This window comes from Prenolepis imparis, unplaced genomic scaffold (genome assembly GCF_030444845.1).
Source record: "Prenolepis imparis isolate NDT839.2.m4 unplaced genomic scaffold, iyPreImpa1.0 SCAF_195, whole genome shotgun sequence".
Taxonomy (NCBI): domain Eukaryota; kingdom Metazoa; phylum Arthropoda; class Insecta; order Hymenoptera; family Formicidae; genus Prenolepis; species Prenolepis imparis.
In genome coordinates this window covers 1-12612 of record NW_028141353.1, presented here as the reverse complement: position 1 = coordinate 12612, position 12612 = coordinate 1, and the positions used below count along the sequence as shown (strand labels likewise).

Sequence of the window (12612 nt, the reverse complement as noted above, 5' to 3'; positions counted from 1 at the left end):
TTTTATTTCAAAAATTGAAAAACCCATTTAGAAATAAAAAAGTGAAAAGAATGAACCTAACACAGGACCTCTATATGTGAGATACGCTTGAGTGTTCTAGATCACAATTATTTTTAGTGAATGATATGATATTAAGTTAGAGAACTGATTGATAGATCTTTAGCATATGAAACTATATTGGTAAAAATTAAAACTTATGATTCATGACGCAAGCGAAATCACTGATAAATTTTCACTTTTCACGTTTTCATTCTAACAAAAAAATTACATGATTGATACCTTTTACATAAGACGATTTTAGAACCATCGCATAAACTTCTAAAACGGCAAATACAATGAGAATTATTTGTGCATCCTGCACATTTTATGTATGTACTTATCATATGTACATTTTGTATACATCTTATGTACATTATATGTATATACATGGCATGTACTTTAATGTATTGCCACAATTATGTGCACATATGTATATACGTGGTATGTACGTTAATGTATATCCAAATGATGTATATACACAGTATATACATGGTATGTATTTTAATGTATTGCCACAATTATATACATATATGTATATACATGGCATGTACGTTAACGTATATCCAAATTATATATATACACAGTATATACATGGCATGTACTTTAATGTATTGCCACAATTATGTACATATATGTATATACATGGCATGTACTTTAATGTATATCCAAATTATGTGCACGAATGTATATACATGGCATGTACTTTAATGTATTGCCACAATTATGTACATATATGTATATACATGGCATGTACTTTAATGTATATCCAAATTATGTGCACGTATGTATATACATGGTATGTACTTTAATGTATTACCACAATTATGTACATAATGTATATACATGGCATGTACTTTAATGTATATCCAAATTATGTGCACGAATGTATATACATGGTATGTACTTTAATGTATTACCACAATTATGTACATATATGTATATACATGGTATGTACTTTAATGTATATCCAAATTATGTATATACATAGTATGTACTTTAAAGTATTGCACCAATTATGTACATATATGTATATACATGGCATGTACTTTAATGCATATACAAATTATGTGCACAAATGTATATACATGGTATGTACTTTAATGTATTGCCACAATTATATACATATATGTATATACATGGCATGTACGTTAACGTATATCCAAATTATATATATACATAGTATATACATGGCATGTACTTTAATGTATTGCCACAATTATGTACATATATGTATATACATGGCATGTACGTTAACGTATATCCAAATTATATATATACATAGTATATACATGGCATGTACTTTAATGTATTGCCACAATTATGTACATATATGTATATACATGGCATGTACGTTAATGTATATCCAAATTATGTATATGAGATGTATATACATAGTACATACAAGATAATTTTTTCATATTATGAAGAAAAAATGCATATACATAGCATATCCGAGGTTATGTGGGCATGCTTTATTGGAGTGTAAAAATTCCTAGATTTATTATGAATAATATAGATATTATTTTTATGTTTTCGATGTAGTAAATTTACTTCTTAATAGTATATGTTTGCATAAATTAATTTATCTTGCAATCCTATTTAGAGAATAAAGCTACTATAGATCGACATGAATAGAATACCTACAAGCAAACACAACTTGCCAATTATTTATTGCATTAATTATACTTCGGGACAATATTTGTAAGCATTTAATTTAAACATATGACCATTAATTAAGAGCATTTAATGATCATTTCCATGTATTAAAAAATCACTTAATGAATTACGGTTTCCTTTAAAGCTTTAAAGAATGGTCTATGATATATGTGAGGCTATATATAATTTTAAATAGGGTATACATTATGCACTTTTTTTACTTTTTTCACGAGGATTGTAAATATAAACATTTTTTAATTTTAAATGTAAAGCAGTGCAATTAAAAAATTAAAACTCTCTGTGAACAGTTTCCACGAATAATTATATTATATTTTCTCTGATTAATATTTATCACAATATAAAATAATAATATCTATTACATTAAAATATAAAATATGTTTGATTAATTTTACTAAAAGTAAAGTAAAATTAATCAAGCATATTTTTCAAATTCTTTCCATACCATATTGTCTCACGATTACCATGATTTTCAAAGTAAATTATAAGAAAATATTCTCTGTGTTGGAATAAGTAACTGTTGGAGTAACACTGATTGTAAGTATCGTCGATCATGCAGTGAGAAATGAATCATAAACGAAGCGTAGCAAATAAAGCATGATCAGATCAGTCTAGTCTGCGAAGTCAGTTACGATTGTGATTGCCACGAGAAAAGACAACGTTGCGCGTCAATTGATTCAAATACTGTCATATAAACGTCACACAACAATATGCACATATAGTGGATCCTAAAAGCATGCGTAGTATATAATATGCATACAAATGTAATCATAATTTTGTATATTTTAGTGAAACAAAAAATATGACAAATATCAACGTGGATAATATTATATGCTTACCCATACGGCACAAAAATACTGCAGCAATGATGATTGCAGAAATATTTCTTTGCAAGATTGCAAGATTGCAGAAATGTTGCAAAATGTTGCTGCAACATTGCTGCAATATTGCAGCAACGGTAAAATGTCCGCTTTCAGCAATATTGCAATACAATATTGCAGCAATATTGCAATGTAATATATATATTATAATGCTTTGTAATGACATAATAATTGGTATTTTTACATTCTAACAATCTATTGTCCTATCTACACCTAATAACACTGAAAAAACAATTTTGTTGACATAACCAAAGTTTGGTAAACCGTTCCAAATAATTTGGTTAATATATATGATTAACCAAATATTTTATTGTTCCAACTAAAATAAAATAAAAAACATTTCAAAAACGTGTATAGTAACTATATATATATATATATATATATATGTGTGTGTGTGTGTGTGTATGTGTGTGTGTGTGTGTGTGTGCGCGCGTATGTGTGTGTGTAAGTTGATAATAATTCCTTATTTTAATATTTTATTATTCACAAGCGGTCACCACCCATCCAAGTATTAACCGTGTCAAACGCTGCTTAACCTTCAGTGATCGGACGAGAACTGGTGCTGTTGTTGAAGCTATTTAAGTTGTTTATTATGCCAATTTGAGTATCAATTTTTACAAAACTAATAAACAAGTTTTTACATGTATGACTGTTGGCAATATTTTATAATTTAAAATACTTGTATATAATACGTTTTTTTATGAAGGTATTATAATTTGCACATACATTATATTATACATATATGCAATTAATAAACTGATTTTTTGAAAATATTTTTTTAATAATATTCAAATTTTATATATATATATAATTTTACAATGTTGCTGCAACATCATTATCGCATTATTGCAGCAACGTTCCATATTTATATTTCAATAATGTTGCTGCAATATTGCATTGCAATATGGAAGATTGCAATATTGCTGCAATATTGCTGCAAGGTCCTGTGCCGTATGGGTAAATAGCGGTGAAAGTGACAGAAAATTAATAATTCTATAATTTTCGGATTGCTTATAAATTGTTCGATTATATTTTTATTGATTATCTTTTTACGAAATATTAAAAGAAATTACAACAAAGATATATTATTATTTTCGATAGAATCAAGTGAATACGTGTCGCTTCGTATTTATTTTTGTTATTGGTTCCCATTGAAAAATTATAAAAATTACTATTTACTAGAATATTGTGATTAATCATAAAAAGATATATTAAAATGTAATATTGGAAGACAATAACGCGATTCGCAAACTAGATTCTAAAGAATTCCATCAAGCACATAATAAAGTATCGAGTCAATTAGATCAAATCTGAATCATCCATAGAATAAAAAAAATACAATACTGGTGATTAAAAATTGAGCGCCAACATTCACCAAAGAAAGATATTATTATGTTTAAGATGAGATTATGCGTTTTATTGAAAAGTTTAATGCTGGTGAAAGCAGCTATCGCAATTTTGACAAAGAATCATACCGTTCCGCACAACCTTTTCACGCAGGTAAGAGATTTTTTTCGCTTCATTAAAAAACAATTAAATGTTATTACAAGTAATAGTGCAGTTTATTTGAGTAAAAACGATTTAAAAGAGATAGTAATACAATAATTTTTATTAGACATGCATATGCATTTTATTCTATTTCGTTGAATTACTTGAAATAAAACGAAATATATATATGTTTAATGTTATATGAATTTAAATTATCTTTTTTTTTTAATATAAGTTACATTAATTTTCAACATTTCGCAGGTGTTTAAAGGGAACGTCAAGGATTTAGAAAAACCGAAATCAGAGACATCCGTTGCCATAAAAATGTTGGGAAAGTGTGCTTCCATGGAAGAAAGAAAGAAATTCTTTCAAGAGGCTAGGCTTATGAATCACTTTAGACATGAAAATGTGTTAAGACTGTTAGCTGTCTGCTTAGACGAGGATTTTCCATTACTCGTGTTGGAATTAATGGAAAGTGATCTGCAACAATATTTGAGAGAGTGTCGAATATTCCAACCTTCTGATTTACACGCTTTGCGTCTACACGACTTGCTCGCCATTTGCGAAGATGTTGCGCGAGGCTGTTGTTATTTGGAAGAGCTGCGTTTTGTGCATAGAGATCTCGCGTGCCGAAATTGCTTAGTGTCTGCGAGAGATCGCGAGAATCGTATCGTCAAAATCGGTGATTTCGGACTTGCCAGAGATATTTACAGGGATGACTATTACCGCAAGGTAGATATAATTAATTAAAACAGATAAAACTATTTGGAAGTATTTTTCTATTGTTGCGTCTTTAAAATATTATTGTATATCTTTAAGTCAAATTGAATTTAAGAAAAATGAAGACCATGTATATATTTTTATATATATTTCTCCAATATATATGTATATAATGTATAATGCAAAATATTAGTAAACGTTTTTTGCTTAAGAATACTTATTTAAAAAATTGATAATTAGAATAGAAGATTTAACTTTATTGAAATTATATTTTAGGAAGGAGAAGATCTGCTTCCTGTTCGTTGGATGGCACAGGAATCCCTAGTGAACGGAATATTTACTTCTTATAGCGATGTTTGGTCATTCGGTGTACTAATGTGGGAGATTACATCGTTAGGTGAACAACCTTACTCTACCAGAACTAATTTCGAAGTGATGGATTATGTACGCGCGGGAGGCAGATTGCAGATGCCTCTCAACTGTCCATCCTCGTCATATCAACTAATGCAGCGTTGCTGGAGTGCAGCAAATGACAGACCAAACTTTAAATTTTGTCTGAACAATATTATAGCTTTAAGAAGCCACACAGAAGACGCAATACTGGATCCGACGCATCAATGATTATTATATAGCCGGCAATTAATTAATTGTTTGTATATGTGTATGTTAAGAAGAAACGTTGAGTTTTACATCTATGAGATATTTGAAATTATACTGTCAGTATTATACGTTTATATATATATATATATATATATATATATATATATATAAACGTATAATAGAAAATAAAACTTTAATCTCCAAATTGATATACTTTTTCTTTATCATTCGGTAAATTCTTTAAAGCTAATTTACGAATAGCAAGTTATATCTTTCTCTTACGTAATAAGATTTCCCTTTGTGACAGATCAGGATGCATCTGCATTCGAGCAGTTATACAACTTCTAGTAAATATATAGTTTATTACGCATCTTTGAAAAATAAATATAAATTATGAAATGACAATGACCAATTCACATACTGATATATATATATATATATACATATATATATATATATATATATATATATATATGTATATATATATATATATATCAGTATGTGAATTGGTCATTGTCATTTCATAATTTATATTTATTTTTCAAAGATGCGTAATAAACTATATATTTACTAGAAGTTGTATAACTGCTCGAATGCAGATGCATCCTGATCTGTCACAAAGGGAAATCTTATTACGTAAGAGAAAGATATAACTTGCTATTCGTAAATTAGCTTTAAAGAATTTACCGAATGATAAAGAAAAAGTATATCAATTTGGAGATTAAAGTTTTATTTTCTATTATATTAATTCAGTATCATAGCACGAAAATGACAAACGTTTTTTAATTAGGCCAAGTCAATGCTTTATTAGAAAGTGGTAGAGAATTCGGTACTCCGTAAATTCGCTAGTTGCATAGATGTTATCTCAGAGAAGAATCAAATGACTTCTTGAAAAACGATTCCAACTTATCTCATTATGGCATTGCATGTTTATTTAAAACTTTAAATAGGTAAGGCATTTTTTTCTCTATTTTTTCTTTAAGTAAAAACTATTTTTCTTAGTAAATAAATCATGGGAGTAAACAAATCATGGCTTGACTTTCTTCGATTGTTGAAAGAATTTTTGTCTCATTATTCAGTTTTTATATTAGTTTCAAATTAATTAATTAATTTCTTCTAATAAGTAACTCTATCTTAACTTGACTTTCTTTTTCACGAGTGCGTTTGTTATCACTAAAATTTCTATAATGTTTATATTTTAACATATATATAAGATATATATATTTTTATTATCATTTTCTTCATGATCATAAAAATTTTATAAATTCCTGTATTTAAAAACATCTTATGAAATATTTTTTAATGCAAACGAATTTTCTGGATAGCATAATGCTATAAACTTTTGATTTATGACTGATAAAAATATGTACATACATATATAACACATATATATAACATATATATATACCTATATATATATACATTAAGTGATAAATAGTGTATATAAATTCTCACATATAGCAAAAGTGACAGCTTATTGCGCATATTATTCATAGATTGATTAATTGTCCCCAATTCGAAGTTCAACTGCACCAATCTTTCACTTCGATGTTTAGTAGCCGTTGAGCATGCGAATTATTTTAACTTTCTGATTTTCTATATAAATTTCGTTAAATGAAAAATAAATTACCGTGCAAGTTTTAAATAAAAATTAGTAAATTTAAACATATCTTGAGAAATAAAAATGTTTTAGATATTACAAACAATTTATGTAAATGTATCACAAACTTATTAAGTAACAAAAAAAAAATGAAATGAATGAAATCATTAATTTTTTAAATTCTTTCTTTTAAATCTAACAATTATATTATAATAATACATATTGTTTAATAATTTTAATATATCGTCTGAATTAAATTTAATTTTAAGTTTTAATTTGATTACATAACATTGATTTTTGAATGTGTGATGTAAAATTAATAAACTTTATATACATTTTTATTTAATTGAAACTCTCTTTTGTTTTACGTATTATATAGTTTTAATTACACAAATAGTGTATTATCTGCAATATATAACATTCAATTTTCTCCATGAAAAAAATGTTTTATTTGTGTAAAGTATATAAATTAGAGTATACGAGAATACTTTTCTTCGTAACTTCTTGGACCGAAGTTTCAAAGATCCTCCAGAATCCCTAGATTTCCTTGACGAAAACGTTATGGTCATTCTCGTTTGCGTTAACAGTTTTAGTAAAACACATAATGTTTGTAACGTTTCTAACATAACAATTTTCTCTTCTTGTAGATATTTTTATACTCGATCGGCTTTCATACGATTCTCGACTATGACCAATGTTCCATGTAATCTTCACAATGATTTAAATACCACTAATCGAATTGATGTTCCTCCATGTATCTCGATAAATTTTGAGTTTTCTCTTACTTAATAAAACTCTTAGTTGATAAAACTATTTCAAGATCGATTATAATGATTTATATAATCAAGCTATAAAACTATATAGTATATTTTCTTCGATTAAACTCAATGTACAATGTAACGAGTGTAGTATATTCGATTGTATCAAAAACAATAATATAAGCGTAATTAAATTTCGCAATTTTTCAAAATTTTCAAGTAGAAAAGCGATCGAATGAAAAAAAATATATATTATTATTTTACAAAATATTACTATCTTAATATTCTTAATATATTATTATTTTAACATTTAATTAACAAACTAACGTTTCATTAATATTTTTTGACACAAAATCAGCTATTTAAGACGTTTATACGGATTTAATGAACATATCAACGACGCACGAAAATCCATTACCTTAATTATTGATTGTATTGCATAAAAGTATTCAAATGGGATCTGCATTTAAGAACCTACGTTAATCTCTTTAATCATTATTTTAATACGATGTTTGAATTCGCTTGTTCGATAGCAGAACACAAAATTTATTGCAATAAAGTAAGCTAGAAATTTTTGATTATAATGAATTAAATTTATATGTCAAGATCTTTTCTTATTTCAAACCGGATCTTACTTTAAAAATGCGCCTCATATAGGATATACATATATATATATATATATATATATATATATATATATATATATATAGAATATTATTATTCGTGAAAACTGTTGGAATAAGTAACTGTTGGAAGAAACACTGAGTATCATCGATCAAGCTGAGAGAAATGAATCATAAAGAGAGGGCAGCAAATAAAGCATGATAAGATCGGTCTAGTCTGGGGAGTCAGTTACGATTGCGATTGCCACGAAAAAGGACAATGTTGCGCGTTATTTGATTCAAATAATATACTGTCATATAAACATCACACATCAATATGCACAAATAGTGGATTCGAAAAACATGCTTAGTATACAATATGCATAAAAATAGTAATCATAATTTTTTATATTTTTAGTGAAACAAAAAATATGACAAATATCAACGTGGATAATATTTGATGCTAGAATAGTGGTGAAAGTGACAGAAAACCTATAATTCTATAATTTTCGGATTGGTTATAAATTGTTCGTTTACATTTTTATTGATTATCTTTTTACGAAATATTAAAAGAAATTACAACAAAAATATATTATTATCTTCGATACAATCAAGTGAATACGTGTTGCTTCGTGCTGTTATTGGTTCCCATCGAAAAATTATAAAAATTACTATTTACTAAAAATTCCTTCATATGATCTAAGATATATATATTGTGATTGATTATAAAAAGATATATTAAAATGTAATATTGGAAGACAGTAACGCGATTCGCAAACTAGATTCTAAAGAATTCATCGAGCTCATAATAAAGTATCGAGTCGATTAGATCAAATCTGAATAATCCATAGAATAAAAAGAAAAAGAATACTGGTGACTAAAAATTGATCGCCAACATTCACCGAAGGAAGAGATTATTATGTTTAAGATGAGATTATGCGTTTTATTGAAAAGTTTTATGATGGTGAAAGCAGCTATCGCCATTTTGACAAAGAATCATACCGTCCCGGACAATCTTTTTACGCAAGTAAGAAATTTTTTTGTTTATTAAAAAACAATTAAATGTTATTACAAGTAATTGTGCAGTTTATTTGAGTAACTCAAACTCACACATGTGTAATATAATATAATATTACAAATTGTATAATAAAATAAAACTACACATGAAACTAAAAAGTACGATGCAATGAGAAAGGATGTATAAAGCTTGAAAATTTTATTTTGTTTATAAATGGATGTATAATATAGTACAAAGTTAAACTTCATTAAGACGAAATATTAAAATTTGACTGTATTATGTTTGTGTTTCTATTGCTATTTTTAAGAATAATAATTATTAATATTAACGAGATGTTCTGTTAATTTTTCACTATTTTGATACATACATACATACATAAACACACACACACACACACACACACACACACACACACACACACACACACACACACACATATATATATATATGACACTTGAATTGTGTTTCATGTGATTTCTCATCAATTTGTAATAAAAACTAATTTACTTTATTAAATAATTATAATTATTTAATGATATAATAAGACTTGTAAATTAATTCTTATATAACTAAATTAATTCAAAGTGTCAGCGTCATTTTGATGTATCAAGGATAGTTGCATTTGTCCTATATACATATAAAGAAATGTCGACTATATTGGTATAATAAAATTCAAATTGTATTAATTAACTTTATAAGGCCAATAGTTAAATAAACAATATACGTAACAGCAATAACCAGCTACCCGCGTTTAAATTTATTGATGTATGTATATAATATTCGTAGTATATCCATTTATATAGCCATATATATTCTCATATATCGTAGCAATGTCAATCGAAAGTTTTTGGTATCGGGTTTTCCAGAATTTGTTTGGATTAAAAGATATAACCATAATCAAAAAGAATTTCGACAAGATTTTAAGTACAAAAATTTATATCATTTTTATAATCACACACATACACATAAAAGAGAATATTTTAAACATTTTTATTCTTGAAATACAAACGTTATTATTGAAATTTTAAACATAACTGACGGATTATTAAAAAGTAACCTCGTTTATTTTGAAAAGTTAAAACTAACGATTGCAAAAAAACTAATCATTAGCTATAACTATCAGCAAAATAGCTTCAGGAATCGAAAAGAGTAACATTTTCATATATCATTTATTAAAAAAAAAACGATTATTAATTCTTATTAAATAATCCTTATTCTGCCTATTCTGCGTGACATTCTTTTTAATATAAGAATAATGTTTGATATTTCGCAAGAAAATATGTTGAAAAATAATAGGAATAAATATTTTTAAAATGAAATTACATAATATTTAACACATTATAAATGAGAAATGGAATTATAAATAAAAATATCAAGGTAATATTATTAAAAACAAAAAATGTTATGTTCATTTTAGTTATTTCGACATATATATGTTATTTTTTATCAAAATCTTATTTATATATATTTTTATATATACGACTATTTTATTTATCATTAAAGATACCGTGGAATTTCTGGCCTAGTTGCCTTACTTATTTTTTTTATATGTTATATTTTATTCAGGATATTCCAGTGCCCAAAAACAACAATCATCTCATTTTACAAAATCTCCAGCCGGATCAGAATTATTCTGAGAGCGTGACTATAAGAAATGAAGTCGATGAAGTCGATGAAGTTACATTTGCAAATATGTCCATGAACCCAGAATCTTTTGGTAAGATGCAATGAATATATAGAACGTTAATAAAAAATTTACAAAAAATTTAAAAGTTGTAAGTATAATGTAAATTTAAGAGAGTAAAAATTAAATTTAAAAAAATATCAAACTATTTTCTAATAACAAAGATAATATAAAATTTATTTTCGAAAAGAGAGAAGAAAATGTATAAACTGTATGTAAAATAAAGCAGAATTTAGATAACACCATCAATTTCATTATTTTTTTGTTTGTTTTAAATCTGTCGCAAATAATATACTACTGACTTGTGAAGAAATAGGAAATTTTAGAAAAGGGTTTGGCACTTTATTGGAAGGTTTTTCGATTATAACTTAGCAATTACTTTTCTAACATAAGTCTTGAAACACATACACACATACACAGAGGTTTTATGTTATTTCATTATTTTAAAAACTTACGGTGTTAATTTTGTAACATATGTTTATTTTTCTCTTTTTTCTTTATTTTCATTGCACGTTATATTATTATTTTTTTTTTTTAATTTACCGAGATAATCAACTTAAACATATTAATATGTACAATCTTAAAATCTCTAGGAATAATTCCGAGCGAGCCAAGAGCATTCGTAGAGTTCAATGGATTTCTAAATGAAAAATTCAACATTTCTGTGACATTCAGGTGAAGAATCAAAGTTTACAGTCTATATCCTTTTTTTCTCTAAAATTTAACATAGACATATAAAAATATTGATTCTGTTAAAAATTTATTAAATATGAAAAGGCTAAATTTTATCTTACAGGTGGAATCAACCTAAACATGAAAACAAAGTGATACAAGGATATTCAGTGCAATGTTGGTTCATCGAGAACCTAAACAAAAATTCAAATCTTTGACGACAAAACTATTTTAACTACAATGGAATGCACAGAACATAATCTAAAACCTAATACAACGTACTATTATCGAGTACGAGCGCATACTAAAGCTGGTGCTGGTCCTTATACGGATTTAATGAACGTATCAACGACGCACGAAAATCCGATACCTCAATTATTGATTACAGTGAATAATACCATTGCAATATGGGATCTGGATTCAAGAACCTACGTCAATCTCTTTACTTTTAATATCAATATTATTGCAGTAGAAGTGACTTATTCTGTAGCAGAACATAAAATTTATTGGATCCAGGAGACCAATAATGAGTATGGGTCTATACAAGATTTAATGATATGGGATATGAATAAAAATAATATTACGAAAATAACTAGATTAAAAAAATATGCAAACTCTCTCTGCATCGATTGGATAGGAAGAAATCTATATTGGATGGAATATGACATCTCATTGTCAGCGAAATCCAGGAAATCCACCATTATAAAGCTGGACTTAACAATGTGGCAAAATGGCATAGTCAAATATGATAAGATCTTGAGCAGAGAGAAAAGGCTTGCTTATTTAACTACACAGCCATCTATAGGGTACGCTACCTTTTATTCACTAAAAAAATTAACACTTATGTGTCTTTCAGTTAAGAATTTATAGTATTTT

At 26.7% G+C, this 12612-nt stretch overlaps 2 protein-coding genes across 2 annotated transcripts; both read left to right on the top strand.

Moving 5' to 3' along the window:
• The first annotated feature begins 4291 nt into the window (after positions 1-4291).
• LOC145947946 (leukocyte tyrosine kinase receptor-like) lies at positions 4292-5431 on the top strand. The gene is made up of 2 exons (XM_083057706.1): positions 4292-4814; positions 5079-5431. The coding sequence occupies exons 1-2, from the start codon at positions 4407-4409 to the stop codon at positions 5421-5423; spliced, it is 753 nt and encodes a 250-aa protein (XP_082913832.1). The 5' UTR covers positions 4292-4406; the 3' UTR covers positions 5424-5431.
• Positions 5432-8753: 3322 nt separating this feature from the next.
• LOC145947945 (uncharacterized) lies at positions 8754-12402 on the top strand. The gene is made up of 4 exons (XM_083057705.1): positions 8754-9389; positions 10947-11097; positions 11658-11739; positions 11861-12402. Exons 1-4 carry the CDS (start codon positions 9282-9284, stop codon positions 11952-11954), a joined length of 435 nt encoding a protein of 144 aa, XP_082913831.1. The 5' UTR covers positions 8754-9281; the 3' UTR covers positions 11955-12402.
• Positions 12403-12612: the final 210 nt, after the last annotated feature.